Genomic DNA, 25,280 nt, shown 5'->3' on the forward strand with positions numbered 1-25,280 from the left:
CTCGAGTCAATAACAACACAAACTGGTGTGACTAGAAATGAGGAGGCTGGCAAAATGGCGCTGCAGTGACAACCAGGTGGTGGTTTGGTTTTGATGAATTCATTAATTCATTAATCATACATAAGATTTCAGCCTTGAAACAACCTGGCATCCTAAAAAGAGCTATCTAGCAATAAAAATAAATAACACCAATAATTTAATGAGGCTAAAACATTGGTAGCTGCATTGTTATTGATGATTAAAGTATATATTATACAGTATATATTCTAACATGAGTGTACAGCCGTGCTAGCAACAGCTAGCAAGCTGTGCTTGTACAGTAGCACTAGCTACATGCTAACATGCACATGCTAACATGTTCACAGTGACAATGCTAATGTGCTAATGTTTAGCAAGTGTGATGTTAATAGTATCCATAATGGTCAACATGTTAGCGTGCCAACATGCCAACAAAAGCAGCATTGTTGTGGTGCCTGCTGAAAGAACTGCATGATGGACAGGAGTCACAAAATCAGAATTTCTGTTGTGCTGTACATTACTGTTTGTTTGTTTGTTTGTTTATTCAAATCCCACATGTTTAAGTCTATGTAGTAGTGTAAATATAAGTGTAAAAATATCAAACATTCCGACTCATCGCACTGTTTCCCCCACTGCTTCTCTGACGTCAGCCCCTTCTCACTCCTCTCCCCATTCGGTGAATTGAGAGTTTATTTCAACCAATCCAGAGTTAGTAATTGTTGCCGAAACAGTGAAAAGATGAACCTAGAAGGTTTTTGTCGAGTTTTATTTTGTTTTTGATGCATTTGAATGAAGTTTTTTTAAGATGCTAAAATTACTGTTTTTGTGAATGGAGTCTGGTGGCTTTGGTGACAGCGATACAACAGCTGTTTCTGCTTAAGCAAAACAGAACTTACTCATCAACAAAAAAGTATCTCTGTGTGGATCCTTTCCATAATAATGTCAGACACTTATTATAACAACTTGAGTTTGTCAGTGGCAAAAACAAACACTTCTACTGGACATACTTCGACAGTGTGCAAACACACAGTGTGATTACATTCATGGCTGCCAGCTGCAGTGCTCTCATTCAAAACTGAAAAACTTCGAAAACTGTTGTCTCCATTTATTAGTTAGACACAAAAAGATGGGAAAATAGGGTCCATAATCAGATGATATGTGAAATCTTCCAGGACACGTGGACACTGGAGCCAACTGGAAACTAACATCACTTTCACTGACTGAGAATGGAAGTGTCGGTCAAGCTGAAACAAGCACATAATTCAACTACACAGTACAGGATATTGTTTGATTGGTTTATTTTGTAATGTGTAGGTACAACATGCACAAATGTTTGTCCTAATCAATCCAATAGTTGTTGAGATTTTTCAGTCAGGACCAATTGGTGACATAGCCATACTCACCTGCAACATAGCTAAAAAGTGATGGACAGTTACGGTTATCAAATTACAGTGTAAATTCATGACATTTGTTTCATAACACTTGTTGTAATGGTGCCAGGGACAGATTGTAATGTGCTTTTTGCTTCAGCAGGAGATAACAAGTGTGCCGCTGCCATCATTGTTGACAAGCCGAGCTGCTGTAGATATACATCAGTAAATGCCAATGGCATTTGCACTTCAGAGGAGCACATTGTAAATATACTTCCTAAATTTTCTGTTTGTCTCACTTCCAAGAACAGCAGTGTTACATCCCTGTTTAACTTCTCAAGACACTTCATGACAGCCAGAACAGAGGTCACACCCCTGTGAAAATGATGGCAACTGATCAGAGAAGAAAAGCAACCCAGATAACTGTAAACCTGCTTCTTGGAACAAAGACCCTGGTTTGGACTCTGTGATTCACAAGATTTGTCATAACCTCTCAGTCTGGGCGAGTTATTTTCTATCCTTAGTGCGAATTAAAAACTAAATCTCATCAACAAACGTTTCATTTCCCTGTTCTCAGCAACTTGCTCCTGTCGTCTTAAAAGTACACAATGTGATTTTGTTCCTCGAAATCCCCCAATTTCCACCCAGCTGGAACTGTGTTGACTTTGACCATTCAAGGAGCTGTTTTGTCATGCAGTGTTATAATGTGCCTTCCTGAACAGGCCATTTTCCTTCATCCCTTCCTTCACACTTGTAACAACCTCCTGAGAGGGTTGTGAGCTTGTTGGTTTCAGTCACAAGTAGCGATCAAGACATTTGAATTAATGGCTGCCAATTAGTTTCTGAACAACTGGGTGTGTCTGTAACAGCGGCACACCCACTGATAATAATGTCTTGTGGATAATTGTGGAGTCTAAAAAAAGACTGTGCTCTACATCTGAGAGTTGACATTTTCATAGCTACAAATTCTCCTGCTGCAGGAATATTAACCAGGCCAAGAATCTATAGCTTTGCTAGCAGCTCTGTGAGGCTGTACATGGGCACGGTTGCACAGTGACACTTATTGTAATACGAATGCCCGCATGCTAACATGTTCAATGACAAAGCTAATGTAGTAATGTTAAGCAAGTGTGTTATAAATGGTATAATGGTCACTCTTTTGGTTTAGCATGTTAGCATGCTAACATTTGCTACTTAGCACTACACAAAAAGTAAAGCTGATGGGACAGTTTTTTTCCAGGTATGTGGTCATGAAGTATTGAATAAATAAAATTTTTGTCCTGATGATGTACTAAATAAGAAGGAGTAGCAAAAGTAATGATGATTTTATGAGGAACATGACTGTCAGTACCGAGTTTCATGGCAATCTATCCAACAATTGTTGAGATATTTAAGTAAAGACCACAAATATTGACCTTATAGTGCCACTAAAAGAAAAACCAGGGGATCACCAAAGTCAGGAGGCTTCATCCACTGGAGGGCCTGAATGACCGCCCAAATGTTTGTCCCAATCCATCCAATAGTTGTTGAGATATTTCAGTCTGGACCAATTGGTGGGCCGACCAGCCAATAGAACGATGCAGCCATCCACATATGCAAAGTAGCTAAAAGATGATTGACAGTTACCATAACTATCATACGAAAGTAAAAGTTCATGACATTCATTTCATAACACTTGCTGTAATGTTGCCAGGGACAGATAGCAAGTGGCCCACTGCCTTCATTGTTCACAAGCCGAGCTACTGTAGATATACATCAGTAAACGCCAATGCCATTTGATTTGCAGCAGTTTAGAAAAAGGGAACCGAGCATAAAACATTTCTATCATGAATGGATGGCAGCTATTGTCAGTTTACTTCCTAAATTTTCTGTGTTTGCCTCACTTCCAACAACAGCAGCGTTACATCCCTGTTCAACTTCTCAAGACACTTCATGACAGCCAGAACAGAGGTCACACCCCTGTGAAAATGACAGCAACTGATCAGAGAAGAAAAGCAAACCAGATAACTGTAAACCTGCTTCTTGGAACTGAGACCCTGGTCTGTAGGACTCACTGGTTTTCTGTTGTAATAACCTCTCAGTCTGGGTCACTTATTCCATATCTTTAGTGTGAATTAAAAACTAATCTTATCAACAAAGGTTTCATTTTCCCTTTCTCAGTGACTTGCTCCTGACGTGTTATAAGGACGTACTGTGATTTTGTCTGTCAAAATCCCCAAATTTCCTCCCAGCTGGAACTGTGTTGACTTTGACCATTCAAGGAGCCATTTTCTTATGAAGTGTTATGTGTTTTCCTGAACTCGCTGCTTTCCTTCATCCTGCCTTGTAGTCAGAGATTGTCTTTGTTTCCCTACAATGACTGTGAGAGTTGGTTGTTTCAGTTACAAGTAGCAATCAAGACATTTGAATTAGTTTCTGAACAATTGGTGTGTTTGCAATGGTGGCACACCCACTGATAATAATGTATTTTGGCTAATAATTCTCTAGGAATATTAACCAGATTAAAGCAGGGCAGACTCTTTTCTGACCCAGTTTTTCAGCCCAATGATTCATATTAGAGTGAGGCTGAATTTCATGTTTGCTGGGTCTTGTTAAATACTCAACATGCCAAACAGCCAAATAAAGCTAGAAATACAAAATACAACGCTAACTGGTTTTTAATAAACATTGAATGCTTTAAGGGGGATTAGATATGAAGTGTACAGCACTTCTCTACTGTTCTTCTGTCTGAATAGTGCTTTGACGAGCTTTACTAATCAACTGGGGAAACTAAGACCTCATTATATCTGAATGGTTCTGTCAGTGGGAGCACCAAACAGACTATACCTCCAATGCAGCATCAACAAGAGCTGCAGCTGCACTCCTGCCTATGCGACGGTTTGGATGCTGACTCTGTTCTTGCTGCTCGTTGTGAGATACGTAGGGAGGGTGGGTGCCTGTCTGAGATGCTCCATTATGTCACCAGTGCTCCAAGAATAGTTCCACTGTGTCCCGCTAGGCACTGAGGCGAGTGTGACGTTCAGAACTTAACTGTTATTGGGCCAAACCCAGAAGAAACAGGGGCCCTACTGTTTCCCCACGTCAGGCACACCCAGCCACACACACATACAGATGCTCAAACACACACACACACACATGGAACCGCTTAAGTTTTTCCCTCTGCCACTGTTCAAAATGCCCCCTGAATAAACACTTGAAGCAGATCTGAACCCGTGAGGCCAGCGATCCCCATTAGAAACAGGCTGTGACGCAATGTGATGGCAATGAAAGGTAGCGGGTTTCAGATGTTTTCCTCAGCCTTGTATTGGACTTGTAGAAAGTAAACTTTGAGCTGGTCGAGCATAGTGTCTGAAACGATGACGACTAATATATTGTGATAAAAGCCAACAATTTAAACATTTTCATTAATCATCTTAATGCAAAAATACAACGTTTTTGTCAATATTCATCAAAACAAAGCTTTCAACTGAAAAATGCTACATGCATTATAGCCTCTAAGAAATCAGAATCAGGCTGTTTTGCCACTCTTAGTAAATAAAAGACAATAAAGCAAAGACTCAGCTATATTTTGCACAACTTTATGCTGTTTTTTTTTTTTTTAAATGTCTGGCTTTTGGACCGGTCGTTACAATATGCAGTCAAACATTGTCAAACCCACATTTTAATTATTTATTTTAAATTCTAATGGAGATCCAAAGTACAGTATGATACTGTCACACATGATTTTAACAATCTTAAAGCTACTGAAGGAGGCATAAACTGAAGGAGTTAACAAGAAGGGGATAAATATATATGCAAATATGTAAATAAACGGGGTATGTCATAAATGTTCCTTAAAACAGCAATGCCAGTAAGAGACTAAATGTTATTCGATTGTTATCAATCCTGCCATGCACTATAAAACCCCTGTTCTCTTGTAAATCATGACTACCAGCCCTCTGCTCCACACCAACCAGCCCCCTCATTGCTCAGACGCAACTGCTCGTCCGCGTGTGTGACGAGCTCGCGCCTACGCTGTTTAAAACGATCTTCCCACGCGCTCCCTGATTCAATCAGCTCACACAGAGAGCAGAAATAGGAGAGCATGATTCAGTCAATACGTAAACTACTTCAGCCTGTCTGCGTCTCACAGTCGATTATTCGCGCACGAGGAGCACTGAGCTCACGCAGAAGCCTGAAATTTGACTTGAAAGTGTTCCTCGATACCGGTCGGTGAATCTTCTTTCATACATGTACACGGACAGTCAATCTAGTTGTATGTGAACGTGCAGGAAAGCTGACCTCCACCTGCCCAGCAAGATCTCGGGACTCTGCCGTTCACCTCAGGCGCACGAGGACATCGTTTGCATGAAACTGTGGCCAGGTAAGACTCATTGTGGAAAAGTACGTGTTTGAATAACATGCCTAAAATTCAGTGATAGTTTATGATCCATTTGTAACATCTACGGAGAAATATAACTGTTTTTGACAGTGTGGCAGTCGCTTTCGTCCCGAAGTGAGGACTCTCACGGGACGCTGCGGGGCTCGCCGAACCGCATTCGAAAATCCACAAATTAAAAGTTATCTCGCTTTTTCTCGAAACTCTGCGTCGGTCCGCGTGTTTTCGATGTGGGAAAGTAATCAGTAGGCTCTGTTGAGTAATTCGGCTTTAAAAAAGTGACCATGAGAAGGTTTTTAAAATGTTTTTTCAGTGCTCCATCAATTGCTTATTAGATCAGGTGAATCGAGCTCCGTACATCTATGGTTCTTCGAGGTTATGCCTTGTTGGGTGCTTCCTGACATTAGCGGATCATTAATGTAGCCTCTTAGCTGACATATTTCTGTTCTACATTTGTTTTTTTTGTTTTTGTTTTTTTGTTTTTTTTTTGTATGGGGCAGCAATCTCTCCACATAATTGGCTGTTCAAGGTAAATTATAGGTAGAAATGTTTTGTCCACTTTCAAGCAAGATCAACTGTTAAGATCCGGCAGCTCTTTGCGTATGAAGGATATTTGTTTATCCAGACCTGCACGTGAGCTTGTACCTGAATGCAAATTTGGATTATACTCGTTCCATTACTGGGCTCAGCTTGGTGTCAGCGACAGGTAAATCCAGTGATATTGAGTGGCCTCTATTTAATGCAAAGTAGGCAGCCTCTGTATCTGTGTGTGTGTTTCCAAGTGAAAGTTGTGCTTGTAACCCACATGTGTAACTGTACAGCATGTGTGCACGTCCTGGGTCAACCCAAGCTCTAGGTCAACTTGTATCCCTTCTGTGATGTGACACACTCACATAAGCATGCTATTGTTTGTAGGAGAAATATTTAGGGGGGAATGCAAAGCTGTTTCCTGCACAGGGGGTTGACTAACAATGGCCACTGCCTTGGAACAGTCGGTGGTTCTCTCTGCAGCTCACTTCTGAGGACGGAGCTAGGATGTTGAAAGAATGGCCAAGAAAAGAGAAAGGGGAAAAAATAAAGTTTGACACAATGGAGAACGGGTGGTTCTGTGGGTTTGTAGGATGGGAGACAATGGGAGGCCAGATGTGGAAGTTGCATAAGATGTGAGTTAGCAAGGTCACCGAAGTCTTCAAGTCCTCCAGAAGTGATCGTCTGATGATATGTGTGTTGTTTGAAATACTTGGCATAGGTTGAGTTTGAAGAAGGCTGCTGTATCTTTCTGCGTTACAGCAACCTTTCATTTCTTTTGGCATGTTTCCAGTTCACTGCTGAGAGGACAAAGCCCAAGACAAACCTGACTGTAAATAATTAACGGCTGATGTCTTTGGTGAATGAATGTTCCTCACTGAATGCGTCACCTTCGTAAACGATCCTGTTTGGTGGCTTTTGTTTTCTGCGCTGCGGTACAAGATATGCTGATTGCCCTGTTTTCTCAACCAGCGCTTGAAATCATGAGCAAAAACTTCAGAGTTGCTTCATACATAAGAAAATCAATTCCAATAATCAATTTCCAGGACTTCTTTCATCTTATTTATCTCTGAACAAAGAGTAAGCATCTGTCTCACTCAATTATTCAAGCTTCTTTAAAAATGCATCAGCTAACGTCAATGTCTTTATCTGCCTCCTTTCAGATAAAAGCAGCAGTGGATGCAACTACGCTCCATTTATAGAAGAAAGGTGGAAGAGTGGAAGAGGCTCTGAAGAGGACCAGCTGGCCACCGGCAGATACACCTCAGCTAACACTGCCTCCAAACCCAGCCTAAAACATACAATGTCCCTCAGCACTTTTCACATCATGCAGACTCTTAAGAACTCTCCTGCGGCGCTGCGTAGGCGCTTTCGCCGCGACCGCACAGAGTCTTTATCCCATGGTGACCCTCTCTTCAAGGTCCACTACCTGGGCACGGAGAAAATCTTCTCTCTGGATCGAGAGCAGGCCCAGGACGCTATTAGCCACTTGCTGGAAGGCATTGCTAACGGGAAGAAGCTGAGCAAAGATCACGCCCTGGTGGTGCGCCCACGATACGTGGAGGTCAAGGAACTGAGTACAGGTCGGCAGCTCACTAAGACGTACCTGCAGGACATCGCGTACTGTGCCGCGGACGCCAACCGGCCAAACGTCTTCCTGTACATCTGCAGACACCACGGGCAGCAGCTGCAGTGTCGAGTGTTCTGGTGCAGCCGGGCGGAGCGGGCCCGAGACATGACGGCTTGTCTGGCGCATTCTTTCCAGCGGGCGCTGAGCGACTGGCAGGACGGCTCGGCCACGCTGCAGCCAGGAGGCAAACGAGTCGAGGAGTCGTCCAGCTCTCCCGCCAACACGAAGAGCTCCACGCTGCCTGCCAGCCTGGGAAAAGGTGAGACCAGAGAAGAGAAAGAAATGACTGCACAAACAGTGACGTTTGAAGGCTCTCAGCCAAACTGTGTTATACTTTATAAGTGGTAAAATCGTATTGTAATGCGTTTTTATGCTTTGAGCTAGTTAATAAATCCTTTTTTCATGAAATACATTTAGCTTTTTAGATTTTTTAGCTTTTTGTGTTACTTTTCCCTCCATTATCATTAGATTTACTGACTTATTTCTGTATGTGGTATAATATGTGCCATTTCTCAGCCCTGCCAGCCGTAATTTTAGGGATTACAATCACTGCACCTTTTGGTTTTAATAGTTTTTCTAGTTCTCGCAAGTCTGACATACAGTTTTGTTCCCAAAAATCACAGATTTCACTGTCAAAATATTCTTGTCTCGGCTCGGTTTTGATCAAATATGAAGTTACTGCGTTTTGGCCCTGTGGACTGGACTGGCTGCTCTAAACCAAAAGGCTGTTTAATGTGTGTGACTAATGAACCATTTGCTGATTCACTGTCCTTATCGTACTCACCTCTCGTGCTGCTCAAGTCGTTTAGAAAGATAAGGCACCGCTGAAACAAGCACATTTAAAGAAAGTAATGAAAACCCAGCGCTGATGGTGGGAGTAGTAAATGAATAGCCTCACTGGGACACTTCAGAGTCAAGGTTGACAAACTGGTTGAATGTTCATTATTAACATTTAAACACCAGTGTCACTGACTCTCCGTCTTTTTCTTTTCAGTTCGCTGGAAGAAGAGGGGCTCGGTGTCCCGCAGCCCCCTCAGGGCCATCAGCAGAAGAGGATCTGGCTCTGACAGCTGGAACTGAACCCCGGCTTTAACCCTTCAAACACGTTAACCTGACGACAACCTCAAGGATGACAGCACCGACGGGAGGGGAGGGAGCGATTACAAGGCAGCAGGAAGGACAAAGGGGATCAAACCGGGAAGTGGGAGAGTCCGTATTTGGACATGAGGACTCTGCTTGTGAGAGGATGTTGGCGTAATCAGTGAGCGTATGGACTTGAAGGTTTTGAAGTGGAAAAGTTGGGGCGTCCAGCGTTGCACAAAATGCTGCTGACGGCTGCTTTTGTTCACCTGTCAGCTGCTGTGTGAGGACTTGTGACTGGCTGCAAGCCGTTCAAAGACCGGACTGATTCATTTCCAGGACTGTTCATTTGGTCGGCTTGTTTGTTTTTAAGTCGTCTGCTCGATACTTAAGCCACCGAAGAGTTGGGTCTGTTGGAAAGAGGCAATTAAACCAACGACACCAGCTGTCGGCCAAATGATCCACAGATGACAACTGGAAAAAGACAACGAGAGCTTGTTTTTGTAGGCTGATTTTTATTTAACTGACATCTGTGACAGGTCATGATGATTTTATTTTATTTTTTTTTAACCCTGTGGCACTAGCAAGCATGTTTCTTTTTCTTTAAAGTGGACAAAAACCACATTTTAATCTGCGCTCTCAGAGTTTTTGCCAAGATGACATAAATGCTGGTTGTACAAACATTCAGTAAAACCGATTATAAGTCTGAATGCAAATGAATGCAGTTAGTAATTCTGAGCGCCTGCTACATTTCTAACTGTAAAATTGTCCTCTGAACACATCAGATTTGTCAATTCTTACTACATTTAAAGAGGTCAGTAGCCTCTATGCATTGTATGACAGGCCCAGCACCTGCATTATAAATGGGGAGGAGAAAAATAGTCCCTCCAAGAACCTGCAGGGTCAACAAAATCCTCCCCTTATGTACCGCAGCAGCATCCTGCAAAAAAAAAAACAAACCCCCAAAACAACCCAGATCCTATCTGTCCACCGTGATAAATTATTTGCATTCATGTGGAAAAAGGCCCTCGGCCATGACTTGCAGGCTCGGTCTGCGTCCGAACACTGGCACCGCTGTGTCCCATGTGGAGCCTCTGTGTGGAATGTGTGGCCATGCACCTGCATTCCAAGTGAGGGGATCTGAGATGGAGGGTCTTCTTAAAAGCCCCGAATTCTTCTCCACGTCCAACCATGACTTTGCATATTGAGCAGCCTCATCATTAGATGCTACAATGCGCTTTTGACTCTGAGCCCTTGACTTGTTCACATTAGCAGAGCCATAAAAGGTGCCCCGACTCCCTCGAGTGATGGTTTATAGGCATGGGTATGCGCGGTATTGCATAACATGCCCCCATGATGCTGATTTCTGTCTTAAGGTTTACAAATGGATTAGTAGCACGCCCTGAGGCTACCATTAAGTTGTCATTTTGTGATTTCTGACCAAAACTAAGCTAGAAAGGGTTTTTTTTGATGTGCCACTTGGCTGTTTTTATCAGTTAATTTTAACATTTTGTACTCGTGGTCTATCATTTCAGTTACAAATGGCGCAGCCCCGTTCTCACAAAAGGGGTTAAATGTGCCTGCTTCGAGGCATATTTTATCAATGTACTGATTTACGTCATTGTACATATTTAATTAAATATGTATTTTATGAAATATTAAAACGTTTTATACAACATTTTGCCTGTTTGTGTTGCTCTCACTGCTGCGACTTTCAAGAAGGCAGATGTTTAACCGGCTTTAACGTCAGCAGCCTTTGACCCCGCTGAAGATTTTGTTTCCAGGCTTGAACAGTCAGCTTTTTTAAAATGTTATATTTGGCCTGAAGAAAACAGAATTCCTGTCGTTAACTTTGTGTGTGTGAGTGAGCGGGATTGAATGGTTTGGGGGTGGCAGGGCAAGACATTCAGAGAGGTCCTGGGATGTTTAATCTCAGTCATGTGACTCATTTCCCAGGGTTATTTCTTCAGTGTTTTCACATTTTCATAAACTCCCACAACATGTGACCACCATCCAGCTGTAGCAAAGATGCAGATACAGCTCCAGCTGGACAGCCTTGAAACAAATAGCTGAGCTCTCTTCCGGTTACATAAACTGTAGATCTCTTCGCAGAATAAAACTGTTAAACACCCCACAGCACCAACACAAAAATATTAAAACAAATCTACATGTATTTACAGTCCTGATGAGATTTCACACATTTGAACCTATCTGCGGCCTCTTTTCTTCTGAAAAAGACAGTAAAAGTGCTCTGAGGACATCTCGTCTTCGTATGTGGATCACATACGAACAGTCGGTCACTCCTCTCCGGTTGAGTCCTGCGCTGTGGGACTGCTGGCCAGCCCGGAGCTCTCTCTGTGTCGCTGTAGCTCCAGCAGGGACTGGACATGCAGACGCCTCAGAGGCTTCACCTCCTCTACCACTGAAAGGAGGGGAGACTGTCAAAAACACTCACTGATGCCTAAAAACGCAGCTGACTGTGGAGGAGGAATGCTGTAGTCTGACTCTGTTGTAATATAGCTAAACAGCACCACCTGCTGGCCACAATAGCAAAAATAGTGTATTAAAATCAAATAACGTGCTGCTTTTTTCTGCTTGCTTGCTTTGAGAAAATTCTTGACACCCAGCAGAGACAACATGAAAGTAAAAACCTGACACCACCCCCCCCAGCTGCGCTCCGACATTTCCCACCTTTGTCATAGTGCAACTCGTCCCGGTTCCCATAGACCACATACATCTCCAGGAAGTTGAGGAGGGCGCCCGTGACGAGGAAGCGGTCAGGGAGGGGAAGGCTTTTGATGTAACGCATGTCCAGGGCGAAGGGGTTGGAGGGAGAGGGAACGGTGCAGAGGCACACCAGCTCACTGACGATGTCCCACACACGAATACCTGAAAAAAACAACCATAACCCAGTGGAAAAAAACCCACAAAACTGTGATAAACATTTGTCTAAGTCTCGCAGTGCATTGTGATGTTTATAAAGCACCTAGAGCTTTTTCCACAAACCTACTCCACACCACACAGTAGTCTTTTTTTAAGAAGGTTCAACTCGAGCAAAGACATCTGCATCTGATTTAGCTCATGGAAAATGGTGTAATTATTGAATCCTTGCAGTGAAACAATAACTGTCACCTGTTTGGATTTCTCACATTGTTTCCATACCTCGTGTCTGCCAGTCTGCGATGGACTTGAGCTTCATGGGCGTGTCCCTGACCATCGAATCGGTGCCTCCGATGTTGACCAGGCGCTCGTGGTTGGAGCGTATCCAGGCGTAGGGCCGTCCGTACTTGACGTAGCCGGCCAGTAAAAACAGAGTGCAGTTCACCTCCTGTTGGAGGGACAAAGTCGAGGCTGTGGGACGGAGTGAGAGTTAATGCTGGAAGTCAAAGGGTCTGGCAGAGGGACTTTACTTACAGGCACCGCTATCTCTCTTTCACTGGGAGAGGCTGGGAGGAGATGCTCCTCGCTGCTGGGGTCCCTGAGGACACAGACAGAGGTCAATCAGTGTGTTTGTGTCCAAAGTCTGCAATGCAAGACATTCTGTCCTGTTTGAGTTTATGAGTTTGAGTCCAGGAGAGCTGCCACAAGTCTGTTTTAAACACAGTAGACAGTAAAATGCCTTGTCCATAGCCTAATTATAGGTATTAACTTAACAAGGAGAGAGTATCAGTGTGCCCTGTGGCAATAAATGTAGAGAATGGACAAGAGCTGCAACTGTTAATCAGTTAGTTGCCAACTATTAAATTAACTGCCATCTTGGGTTGAATATTTTTTTTAAGAAAGAAAAAACTCTAAATTCTCTGATTCCAGATTCTTAAATGTGAAGGTTTTCTCATTTCTTCACTCCTCTATGAGGGTAAACTGAATATCTTTGGGTTGTGAACTAAAAAAGGCGTCTGCTTGAGCTATGGGAGACATTGATCAGAGTTTTTCACCATTTTCTGACATTTCTATAGACCGAACAACTAATCCATTCATCAAGAAAATCGAGAGATTAAGGGACAATGAAAATAATTGTTGGTTGCAGCCCTGGAATGGACGTTAAAAAGCACTTTTTATGCCCAATCAGTCACATCAGCAAGTCAGCACATCCTCACATTTGAGAAGCTGTAATGTAAAGGTTTGTCATTACCAAGGTGGCACACAAGAAGAAACATCTCATGACGGGTAAAAGCAAAGAGCTCTCACAAGCTCATTGTTCCAAAACATAGTGATGGCATTGGTTACAGACGAATTTCTAAACTTCTGAGCGTTCCAGTGAGCACCGCTGGGGCCATTATCCAGAAGTGGAAAGAACATCGTTTCACCTTAAACCTGCCACGACCAGGTGCTCCTCGCAAGATTTCTGACAGAGGAGTCAAAAGAATAATCTGAAGTTGCCTAAGAGCCAAGGACCACTCGTAAAGAGCTTCAAAAAGACCTGGAATCAGCAGGTATACTTGTTTCAGAGAACTGAACCGCCATGGCCTTTATGCACGCTCACCACGCAAGACTCCACTACTGCAGAAAAAACATGTTGAAGCCCAACATTTGGACAAGTGATGAACCACTGGGAGAACAAAGTTTGGTCAGATAAGAAAATAAAGCTGCTAGAACGGCCCAGTCAATCACCTGACATAAATCTGATTGAAAAATCTATGGAAAGACTGAAGATCAGAGTTCACAGAAGAGGCCCCCGGAGCCATTTGAAGAGAGTTTGTGTGGAAGAATGGGCCAAAGTCACACCTGAGCAATGCATGCAACTAGTTTCTTCACACAGGAGGCGTCTTGAAGCTGTCAACAAGGGCTTTTCTACCAAGTATTAAATCATTTTCAGTTTGCGTGTTCAATGCCTTTTACCTGTCATTCCACCTTATTTCGCATAACTTAATTTATGGACTTATTTGCTTTGATTTCTCTAGTGCTTATTAGAAAAATATCAGTGAAAATCTCCACATACGTCTTTGTTTTAACAGGAAGTGATGCACCAAAGGATGTTTAATCACAAATATGAGCAAACTGCATAACTCTGAAACTGTCACAAACATGACGCGCTCCCCCTGAGACTAAACGCATACACGTTTCACTATTTACAGACACACAAAGGGGCATCGGTCACCTGGTGGTCTGCGGCTGCGTCTTGGTGTGCGCGTGAGGCTGGGGGTCCCGCTGGGCCGGACGCTCCCCAGGCATGGGAGAGCTGCCCCCGCTGTCCAGGCTGGGGGAGCTGCTGCTGGGGGAGACATCGCTGCTGTTACAGCTGCTGGTGGAGGAGTAAGAGGAGGCTCTGGAGACCACAAATCCAGGGGAACGCCACCCCTACAGAACAGGCCAACAGGTGTAAGAGATCAGGGTGGAGTCACTAATGATGATGATGATGATGAGATGATCAGTGCATAAGGAAATGTGTAGTGTAGACAGGTTAGACAGTCAAACCAAGCAGCATTTTGTGCACAGTAAGTCCAGATATATTCACATATCCAGACAATGTTTAGGATTCATTCAGTTTCTTTGTCTTCTTAAGCGCACGAGCTGTGTGTTTCCATCCATGCAGAAACTAACCAGATCCTCATTTACGACCGTCAGCAGCAACTCCTCTTTCCCTCTCAGCCAAGGCTGGAAGTACTTAAACCCCTGCAAAAACCAAAACAAGATTATTTCCAAGAAACAGTCGGACCCCATGAACCCTGTTTGTTTGCACGTGCACGCGCTGACCTGCAATGATCCGAGCAGAGCCAGGTCACTTAGAAAGTGCTGCAGTTTCCTCTTCTGCTCCCTCTCTCTTTTCTAGCCAGACAGGGAAAAAAAAACGACATTCATGCAAAAGCCAAGATGTATAAATTAACACTGGAGCTTCATCTTCCTCCATCCTGACTCACGGAGCCCCATCAGCCCCCCTCCCAGTCTAGTATCCTAGCAACACATGCAACGCCTCCTCGCAGCATCCCTATCGACAATAAATTGGTTTGCATCAAAGGATGCAAATTCAGAGATTGAGAGTAAAACGTGACATTATATCCAACAAAATGCATCAGGCCGAGTCAAAATCCTGCAGCTGAGAAAAGAGCACATTAAAACTCACAGTGCTCATCTTGAACCGAATTGCAGACACCGTCGTCTCCTTCGCGGGCGATCATGACATGCCGAGGCCGTAGACTCACATTGTGCTAGTGGTGCTGCTACGACTTGTTTTCCTGGCATTTACACACGCACAGACCGAGGTTTTGTTCTCCTCGGGTGTTGCCTGCTCTGTTGCAGCATGAAGGCGGTTCGCTGACGGGAGTATGGAAGCCCCTAGCGGCCATGTTGGCGGACTACGTTTCAGTGTCACAGCAATTCAATACAGTCTGACTTTGTTGAGGCGGTGCAGCAAAAATATCACTTCCAACATAGTTTAAATATGAAAATATCGTCGTGAAAGTGCTAAATATTTTAATATCTTACAGCTTTCTGGATTTAAGTCTTATTTTTGGCCCCTCTGTTAAGAATTAGCTAGCTAGCACCACGAGACAACCTTAACTTGTTGCCTAATGTGCTGACTAGTTGTCGTCCTACAGCCAGAACTAGTTTTACAGTTTAATTTTGAAGCATTTTAAAGTTTCAAAGCATTTAATAAACAGGTATAGTCACTGGTGAAAAGATGGTCAAAATAGCATCAGAAGTGATCATTTTCCCTTTGGAAAGATGTTTATGCTCAACGGTGAAAATATGTTCAAATCTGGTTCAATTTTTTTTGTTTTGTTTTGTTTTCTCCACAGATTATTTGAAGACAATTAAATGTTGACATTTAAACTATATTTCACTGTCTTATCACTGGCTTTAAACTTGGAAATTTTGTGGATTGTAAAGGATGAAAAATGTCACTGTTTAAAACCCCGGTGAAATATGGTTTAAATGTGATCGTTCAATCAAATACTTTAACTTTTTAATGTTTTTTGAACATCTTGTTACCATTGACCACAGTCATCTTTGAAATCAGACATTTGACAAATATAATCACTTTATTCAGTGAGCGTGAACAGGGATTCAAAGTGGGAACTGTCACACCTCAACACATCAGTGCTTCTCAACAAATTAACACAATGTGCAAAAAAAGCGGTGTGGCAAAGTGTCAGATCTTTAAAAGCCTTCTCATATTATAAGGATTGGCTGTCTTCATAGAAGACAAAAGACAGTTCGTCCTAAAAGTTCCTGGAGGCAAAATGAACGAAGAAGGTCCTGATCTCTTTGGGTGAGATGGTGACGGTGAAAGCTTCATCTCCACAACTCCAACACCTTTCGTTGTCTGAGATACAGAAAATACAAACAACAAAACTAAATTTCATAAAATTTGTCTATTTAAATGCATTTAAATGCCAGTGCCGAAAGCAGGTCTCACTTGTTTCGAACTGATCTGCAGTCTTCCACTTCCATCTCTGCAGACTGGTGATATCCCAGGTTCCTGTGAGAGATCGCTCCTCCAGCACTTTTACTTCCCCTATGCCCTGCAGAACTTCCTGTTCGCACAGGAAATGACCATTGAAAAAGAAAAAAGTTAAACTTGCGAGAATCCAAGGCTTTCCTCTTCCAATAGTATGACATTCAAACGTTCGAAAGTTAAGATTTTATTAACACCTTCAAATTGATGGTGACTGGTTTGGAAAGCTCGGGGTCTTCTCCCTCCTCGAAGAGATGCACGATTCTCAGCAGGACCCGATCGTAGTCTGGCTCTGAGTGCAAATCCTTACCTACAAAATTTAATCCCCAGGACAAACAAAGGTCTACTATTTCCTGAGAAAAATCAGCAATAGCCATAAAAATCTCACAATATAACTTGTGCCCAGTATGTGTCACTGCTGACCTGAGTGAACGTGGCTGAGGTGAACGTCGTGATCAGAGCTGTAGTTCCATCCGGGGATGCTGAAGCTGAGCAGGTGGAGGTTGGGTGGCAGGACCACGGGATACACAGGGGAACTTTGTCTGGGTTCCTTCCCCTGCCAGGGCCTCTCTAAAGGTACAAGACATTGGGGATTTTGGTTAACAAACACAAAATTTATAGTAGTGGACACGTCAAAATCCAAAACCGATGAAAGAACCAGGGACCTATGTATGTCTGCTGCAGTTATGCCTGCATATATTCTATTTTGCACTGGTGAGCAAATATTTGGATGCGCTATGCTATTTGTCGTGATTGAATGTTAAAAAATAAATTCAATTGCTCAAAACATAGAGCATTTGAGGTGATGCAGCACTAAACCAAAAGCACTCACGAGGTTGGTCTATGGGCATGACGACAGGTCTGTGCTGCAGCTCTATTGCCTCCCTCTGGTAAAGCTTAGAGGTGGTACTGATGGAGCCCAGCATCATCCACAGGGTGGGCCTCACGACCGAGCTGTCGTTGAGGGTCAGGTTGTAGCCCAGGTTCCAGGCAAAGTCGTTCCAAAGGCGTCGATGGAGCATGACCTCGGGGGAAATATTAAACATTCGTTAATAGACACCAACTGAGAAGCGTGTGTGTGTGTGTGTTGCATGCCTTTTTATACCTCTAGTTGTCCGTTGGCTTGGCTGGACACACCGTGAGCTCTGTCTGTGACCAGCACCAGTCTGCTCAGGTCATCTTCAATGTATGCTGTCCGAACCATTGGATAGTAGTTCTGCAAAATGCATATTATATATAGATTATTCTACATTTTCTAGTAGTTTCTCTTGAAAGTCCACTTAACCAAAGAACTTACTCTTGCTAAAGTGTTCTTAGTGAACTTCCTGTGTTTTCTCTCCATCATCTGATAGCCATTGTCATCTGTGTACAGGGTCCTGTTGTTCTTCAAGGAGGAGCCGGTTCTGAGGACGACCTCTGTGTTGAGACAGAGGGGGCCCAGCGAGTAGGTCTGCTCCAGCCTGTGACACCGCGGCCTGCTCCCAAAGCATTCTGGGACCCGGGTGGTGATGGAGTAGGCGTAGTCTTGGTCACTTTCCTCTCTGAATGGGTAAGAGTGAGTGTTATTGTCACAATTAGGGTTGAGAATACCCAAATAAAACCACGACGCAAGAAGTAAAATGGGTGGATTTTGCGCACCTGTAGAAGCGCTGCCTGATCTCCGTCACAATCTTCCCGGGGATAATTTCCATTTCCACCGCCTTATAGGCCCGCGCAGCAGATCCGTTAGCGCTAAAGATGTAGTTATCAGAGATGGGCCCTGCTTTTACATCTCCGTTTGCGTGGTACTCCCAGAAATCCTGGGTCATCCTTACTCTCCTTTTTTCTTGACTGAAGGATGACAGAGAGGCCAAAGTTCAGAGGATTACATTTGTATAAGAGAAAGGTTTTTATGATCTGCAACAAAAAATATTTTCATTAGTGATTTATCTGCTGATCATGACCTTGATTAATTGGTTAATCTTTTGGTCATTAAAGTGTCAGGACTGAGAAGCTCAATCCAGTGAGTGTTGGGGATATTTACTTAAAATATGACTTACAGTACTAATCATTACCAATTTATTTTCTGCTAATCAGTCAAATTATTAATTATAAATAGCTCTACATGCAACCAGTTGATTAGAAATGAAAGTACAGTATCACGCTCTTCAAATTATCCTGAAACAACCTTAAAGCATTACAGCCTTTTATCTCAGCAGGAGGAATGAGCGTGATAATGTGTTTATCTTTTGTGTTGTGTCAATATTACTTCAGGTTATCTGCATGGGGTGCGACAGAAATCTCACAGATAAGTGATGCTGTGCAGTAGATTTGTATCCTGGTCAAACATCAGCTTGTAACATTCATTCAGAACAGGCAGGAGCCTCCTCCCCGTTTTCAACGAGTCCCGGACGTTGCGTCTCTCAAACAGAACCCCTTTAGCTTCGTAAGTCCAGCCACACTTGGACCTCCCAGAGCACTGCTTCTCAGAGAACTTAATCAGGTATTTCCTGTGCTGAAGGCCTCCGATTTCCACCATAATGAAAAGATCATAGGTCGCATTGGACTCTGCAGACCTCTGGATCTGTAACAGAGGCAGATTATTATTATTGTTGTTATTATTACAGTATATATTACAGGTACAATATGTTTCTGAAATGCAAAACAAATCAGAGACTGAATATTTACAAATTTATAAATAAACAGATATAAAAGTGATAATTTGTTATAAAAGACACCTGATAACTTGTTGAATCAGCAACAGTTACATGGTTCCTCTTTAAAGGCAAAGCATTTAAACATTTACTACCATCAGTTTTCATTAAAAAAACAACAGCAGCACACTACCTGTGCAGGCACAGGCTGTCCATCATCGTCAAAGACGGCTGCGGTGGGGAAGGTGACAGTGACGTTGATGATAGTGGTGGTGTTCCATGCTAATGGGTTGTAAACAATGACATGCTGCTCCAAACTCCGAACACCTGGCATGAGGAGATCAAGGAGACTTTTATTTAAATAGTAGCCCAAATTTTTATCTTCAACTGAGCAAAACGTAATGAAAATGGTATAGTAAAGGCCCAGGTGTACGTCTATGGCAAACACTTTATCACAGGTTAATTAATGATGTTGCTGAATAAATGACAAATGTGCTGATGGTGCCTGTTGTTTGAAGCAAATCAGGAAAGAGTCTCAGTGATGATTCAACTAAAGCTCTTACTGTTAAAAAATGTGGCTTTTCCATAAAACACCTGTTTTTTGAATGGAGTTTGGTTTAATGGTCTGTCCACTCAAAGGACTGCGGGGAGCAGAGGCTATTTTAACACTAAACGTGTTGTTTGTTTAATCCATGCACAAAAAGAACTGTAAAGACCATGTTTTGTAATTACAATGGAAATGCTGCACTAATATTAGCATGCTAAAGTACACAGCATCATCTGCTAAAACAGCCCACCTTTTCTGTGGTAGCGGCTGCCGAGGATGCTGGGTGCGTCGAGGTTGTGGGGCAGCAGGAACAGTGCAGCCAGCAGCTCCTCTACTCCCATCATGGCCTGCATGAGGTGCTGCAAGTACATGTCTGCCACTTTGGGAGACTCTGTGCCAGTGATGCCATCGTGGTGCTGCACCTAAGAACACCATATATATATATTATAAATCACTGTGTGGTGTTTAAACAATGCTTTACTCTCTGTTGAAGGGGTCACATTATGTACTTGACAAATTACCTCAGAGACGGCCCAGCGAAGCATCCTCAGCTTGTCCAGGGCCCAGTCTTTAGCTACAGGCCCCTCAGGGAAGCTGATTCGGTACCGTGTGAAAAGAGTCTCCGCTGCATGAAGCTGGGAACTGGCCCGTCGTGCCACTCCTTTCAGAACGTTTCTGGAGGCGTAAAACCCAGTCCACGCCTGGTGCGGTTCTACGAGATGACACCAACGTGAGAAATGACTGTGCCTCAGTGAAGGAGGTGATGCTTCATGTTGCTGTTTTAGGACGCAGATTCTCACCGGTGGAATATGGAAGGAAGTCTTTGCTGCCACGTTGCTCCCAGACAAGATCTGATTGGTAGATGGCTTTAAAATATTCACCAAGAGTGGCATACTGGACTGTCACCCCGAACTCCTTGCTGTTCTGATTGATGTACTTCATTAGAGGATCCATGTTGTTAAACTGGACAGATGAGTTGTAGAACTGTTTGTCACAGCCCTGAAATACAAAGGTTTTTTAGTTACATGTTCATCTATAGTATGTTGCAAAAAATGTACTTACTACTGTATGTATTAAAAAAATAAAATTTAACAACACAAATTTTTTGACACATACGGTAGTACGGTCTACCCGTACAAGTACATGTTTTTGTTTCTAAATACTGCGATCTGCCATACACTGTAAGTTTCTATTTACTCACCCACGGCCAGAGCACGTGGTTCGTCCTAAACCACTGAGCCCTCTGCTTGATGTTCGCCACCATAGTCTTGGCGTAGGCGTGCACTGTCTCTTTGGTGACGGGCAGGCTCATGTTGGGGTAAACTCCGTTTTTCGGGGGATCAGGGAACAAGGCAACTCCATTCCAATAGAAACCAGAGCTGAGACGTAAGAACATGTTTTCTGTTAATGAAAACTCTGCTGTTTGTCTGTTCAACAATACAAATTTTATAAATATCAATATGGAATTATAGCAGAAGAACACTTAAAATACAGTAGACGCTGAATGATTTCAGAAATAGGGAACATTACATGAATCACTGACGAGTCTAGACATGGACTACCTGTTGGAGAACGGCAGGTACGATGGGGTGCAATAGCTAAACTGGTCCATAATGTGAGTGAAGATCTGCTGCTTCTCCTTCAGCGAAGCAGAACCTCTCCATACAAACTGAAGTTCCTGCACAAAAAAACAGATAAAAAACATGCAGATATACAGATTAAATGATAGAAGTTTATACAAGCAGCTCCCAAAGAAATGTGTCCTCCTCTGAAAACAAGCGAATACCTTGTTTTTCTGCATGCTGTCTTTGAGGTCGTAGTCAATGCGGGAGATGAGGTGGGCATTGAACCCAGCCAGGGCAAAGAGGACCGGCGTGGTTGCAGAGGCTCCAAACGGATCCACGTGCCAGGAAAACTGAGGACGCACCCCAAACGTCTCGTAGAGGAAACCATGTCCCTCTGAAACAGCACAGAGACACACAGGAAACAAAGGCTGCTGTGAGTTCTCTCAGACTGGCATTTACGGGAGCAGGACATGTGTTGCATTACCTGTCATTTGTAATATCTCATCATCTAGATCCGTTACAGCCTCGTCGTGCATCACTTGGCCCCCGATGATGAACTCAAGACGACCCTCTTTCACAAGCTGTCGTACCTAGAAAGCAAAACCAGCCATGTTAATTATTTACACTCTGTTTAAAGGGTCAATCCAACAAATCCAACATGAAAAGGTTTATGAGCAGACCTGCTCAGCCTGTAAAAAAGGGATGAAAATCAATATCTCGACTGCTGCTCCAGTTAAGCTTGAAGGTGATTTAACAAGACTATCTTGCATTATCATTAAGCAGTGCAGATTAATGACTCATCATGAGTCCTCACTTGTTTCTTATGGGACTCTGTGGCCACAGCATCCCACCACAGTCGAAAGAACTCCTGTTCCACAGCGATGAACCTGCGGTCTTTGGCCTTTGACAGCTCCTCAGTCACACTGGTGTACACATTGGCCGCATAGGCGTGCATACTCTCCTGTGGGAAATACACGCTCATACATTATTTTAAATTAAAAATACACACATTCATCCTCATCGTATGGGTAACACTGCTTTGGTGAAAGGATACTGCGAAAGAGCAGGCTGCACACAATATGCTTATCAAGTTTAACACCTTTCTAAGGATATGGTGACAGAAATCTACCTGAATAGTGTACACCCAGCCAACATCCATGTGACTGTGAGGAATAACAAATGTTTGAATTGGCTTGTTTTCGCCCGTCACTCCATACCAGTAACAGCAATGAACAAAAACCGTAAAAACGATTAAAACTATCATCTTTTTATGCCGCAAAAAGGAGAAGTGTTAAAATAAACTGTCAAATCATAACCCTGACTTCCGTATTATGGTTGTGCTGCAGCATGTGACTCTGACGACACACAATCACGGAAGCCCAGAAAAACCAAACTAGCTGAACACCGCTTTCGTGAGCGCGTCGTTTAGGTGACCTTTAAACCGGAGACAGTTACCGTAAACACTGTGTACATTTGGAGGTGAGAGTGTTACAGCCGATGCACGTTAAAATGTCAAAAAACAGGAGAATAGCATTTATATTCGGGGGCTTTGTCACGGCTATTGCTGCTGCGTTTTACCCCATATTTTTCTACCCGCTCACACATAAAAACGAGTACAGTAAGTAATAATTTCTGTTACACAATCAGACAGTTTACATTGTGTAGCTTAATGTCAGTTACGTGTTGCCGCTTGAGAAGATTTTAGCACTGATGCTAATGCTTCCAGTTAAAATAAATGTAGCTTTACTTGAGAAATAAAGTGGCGTTAAGCTAGTAGTTTTAGCTAGCTAGCTTGCTACATACATGTTAGCTGGCTAAAAGGGTGTTAGCGTCACGTTTGAGTTAGCTAACCTTTGTTGTATGGCGCTTCATGTGTCGTCCACTTCACGTTACACTTGCAAGTAAGAGTTTCTAAGTGGACTGTGAGGTTTCATTTTTCCAAAACATATCGTCAGACCTACAGTTCATTTAGCTTACTAGTTGTGGTTTCACTGTATATCTTGCTCAGCTCCATTTATTGGGAAGCCTTTTTAATTTGATCCCTGTGTTAATGAGTATAAAGCTGTAATGTGAAAATCTTGGTCATGACATCGTTCTTTTGTCCACTAAACTCTTCTTCTGAGCATGCTGTCCTGTTCTGCCTCTGCTAGGAGAAATCCAGAAGGTTAACCGGACAGGAATCAACCAGGCAGATGTTCAACCTGTGGGTAAGAGAGCATAGTAGATTTATATGTGCGATGCTTCAGGCTGCACAACAGGTACGTTACACACCTGACGTGGGTTTTATTTTTTTGTCTAAAGGTGTGAAGATATGGTCCGATCCATTCAAGCCTGCGGGAAAATGATGACCATTGGCCACTAACCCTTCACTGATTCCAGACATTGATGCTGATGAAGACTTTAAACAGAGAATGCCTTTATGAGTGCTTGGTGTGCGCGTGAGTGAATGCTTTCCAGAATGTGTGTGTTGTTTTTTTTTTAAGTGATATGAATAAAGATTAAAGCTATTATAACTCAAATATGGTTCTTTAAATGATTGTTAATATAGTTTTTGCTTTAATGGGTAGTATATTGTGATGATGGGCAGAAAAAAAACCTTCCTCCTTCAGTTCGCTCATTGTCTGTCAGATGACGTGCTGCTAGTTCTCTTTTGTCCACAAGGGGGCCCTCCATACCTGTGTGTTGGTACGTAAGGCAGTGGACTGTGTAATGTTTTGTTTGTGCATCTTAGATATTTTGGAAAAACTTTTGTATTTCCAAAAGCCTTGCTCTGGTATGCGGCCTGTAGGAAATTATAATAAAATACAGTGGTTTGTTTACCCATTCTATTCACAAGAATCTCTCTTGACATTTTATTTTGATTTAGTTGGTATGAGAGTCATAAAAGCGGTTCAGCAGATGAGGGACAATGTCCAGTAATGTGCGGTATCATCTTCCAAACTGGAAATAGTAGAGACAGAGTTATTCCAGGACACATCACTCTGTATTATCATTTCCCTGTCACAGACACAGGGTTTAATTGTTGCTCGGCTCTTTAAATGGCATGTGACTCGTGCTGTGTTTTGCCCATCGGCTGAAAGGAAAGCTCCATGGTCGTCTTGTTCAAAATCCTGCCCAGCGTGATCCAGACTCCCTTTACGAGTCCGTGGATGCTGTAAAAGCAGGGAATTCCAAAACTACAATTTTTTTTCCCTGTACTTTTGTGGTTTCCTGACATTGACCAGCATCCCCTTTCAGAGTTTGGTCCATCAAAGTCCTTGTGGAGGAAAGATAGATTAAGAAAGAACTAAAGCATGTGTTTATGGTCCTTCAGAGATGGTGCATTTTAAAAGTTGCCCTTAAATCTTTCACAGTCCTCGATGTAGCCTGTACTTTTGGACTTTTAGGACCGTTCGCGAGGCCCGCTGCCAGCAAAATCGACTGTACGGGCCAGCAGCGGCCACTCTCCTTCTCAACCCCCCAATCAACAAGCCCCATTGTTTATGAGAGGTTGTTATTGTTGGGCTGCATTCAGAAACAAGAGAAAACTCAAGAGCCCGGCTGTGCAGAGGGATCCAAAGTAAAGAGAGCAAGGGGTGAGGGGGTGGTTGAGGAAAAGCAAAAAGCAGAAATTCCTCTCATTCCCCGCTGGTGTTTTCCAGATTCCTCAAGCGACAGCTTCTCGGCTGTGTGAGTGAAGTAAGCAACCAGAGGGGAAATTGAAGAGAGCGGCGAGAGGAAGAGAACCACATTCTTGAGGGGACGCGTCACCTACACACAGAATAGAAAGACACTCAATCTCTGTTACTTTCCCTGGCAAAGTATGCAACAGGTTGTGCAGCACGGCCTTCAGCTTTTCAGTCGTGCTTTGCCACGAATGACTGTTAGAATCACTGTGACACCGTGACATTTCATTTCAAACACGAACGTGCTCCGTACATCTGTCTTTTCTGAGGCAGGCCTCAAGGCTGTACCAGGCTTTTATGGTCCCTTGTTGTCTAGTCCTCTTTATGTGGCCCTTGTCCCATTCAGCTGAATATGTAGATAGACACCCATCACTATAAAACATTCAATAGGGTCACAGCGCACTATAAACTAACATGAACTCAACAATGTCGCCTTCGCAGCACTTTTACTATCCCGCTATTAACCCATC

At 43.1% G+C, this 25,280-nt stretch overlaps 4 protein-coding genes across 4 annotated transcripts; 2 read left to right on the top strand and 2 right to left on the bottom strand.

Annotated features, from left to right (window-relative positions):
* Positions 1–5,438: 5,438 nt before the first annotated feature.
* On the top strand, positions 5,439–10,682 carry LOC143316873 (low density lipoprotein receptor adapter protein 1). The gene is made up of 3 exons (XM_076724642.1): positions 5,439–5,751; positions 7,458–8,183; positions 8,919–10,682. Exons 1-3 carry the CDS (start codon positions 5,736–5,738, stop codon positions 9,002–9,004), a joined length of 828 nt encoding a protein of 275 aa, XP_076580757.1. The 5' UTR covers positions 5,439–5,735; the 3' UTR covers positions 9,005–10,682.
* On the bottom strand, positions 9,500–15,272 carry LOC143316872 (uncharacterized). The gene is made up of 8 exons (XM_076724641.1): positions 15,066–15,272; positions 14,699–14,770; positions 14,546–14,617; positions 14,103–14,302; positions 12,419–12,482; positions 12,167–12,332; positions 11,696–11,893; positions 9,500–11,426 (listed from the first exon to the last, which is right to left on the bottom strand). Exons 1-8 carry the CDS (start codon positions 15,072–15,074, stop codon positions 11,302–11,304), a joined length of 906 nt encoding a protein of 301 aa, XP_076580756.1. The 5' UTR covers positions 15,075–15,272; the 3' UTR covers positions 9,500–11,301.
* A 696-nt stretch (positions 15,273–15,968) lies between these two features.
* On the bottom strand, positions 15,969–22,478 carry man2b2 (mannosidase, alpha, class 2B, member 2). Its single transcript, XM_076724322.1, has 19 exons — positions 22,275–22,478; positions 21,960–22,106; positions 21,630–21,735; positions 21,367–21,539; positions 21,143–21,258; positions 20,782–20,959; positions 20,381–20,579; positions 20,102–20,292; positions 19,831–20,002; positions 19,227–19,360; positions 18,686–18,963; positions 18,039–18,230; positions 17,698–17,941; positions 17,506–17,616; positions 17,233–17,425; positions 16,824–16,970; positions 16,598–16,710; positions 16,362–16,479; positions 15,969–16,268 (listed from the first exon to the last, which is right to left on the bottom strand). The coding sequence occupies exons 1-19, from the start codon at positions 22,407–22,409 to the stop codon at positions 16,165–16,167; spliced, it is 3,051 nt and encodes a 1,016-aa protein (XP_076580437.1). The 5' UTR covers positions 22,410–22,478; the 3' UTR covers positions 15,969–16,164.
* A 100-nt stretch (positions 22,479–22,578) lies between these two features.
* On the top strand, positions 22,579–23,664 carry smim20 (small integral membrane protein 20). Its single transcript, XM_076725243.1, has 3 exons — positions 22,579–22,763; positions 23,296–23,352; positions 23,447–23,664. Exons 1-3 carry the CDS (start codon positions 22,643–22,645, stop codon positions 23,488–23,490), a joined length of 222 nt encoding a protein of 73 aa, XP_076581358.1. The 5' UTR covers positions 22,579–22,642; the 3' UTR covers positions 23,491–23,664.
* Positions 23,665–25,280: the final 1,616 nt, after the last annotated feature.

This window comes from Chaetodon auriga, chromosome 24, assembly GCF_051107435.1.
Source record: "Chaetodon auriga isolate fChaAug3 chromosome 24, fChaAug3.hap1, whole genome shotgun sequence".
NCBI classification, from domain to species: domain Eukaryota; kingdom Metazoa; phylum Chordata; class Actinopteri; order Chaetodontiformes; family Chaetodontidae; genus Chaetodon; species Chaetodon auriga.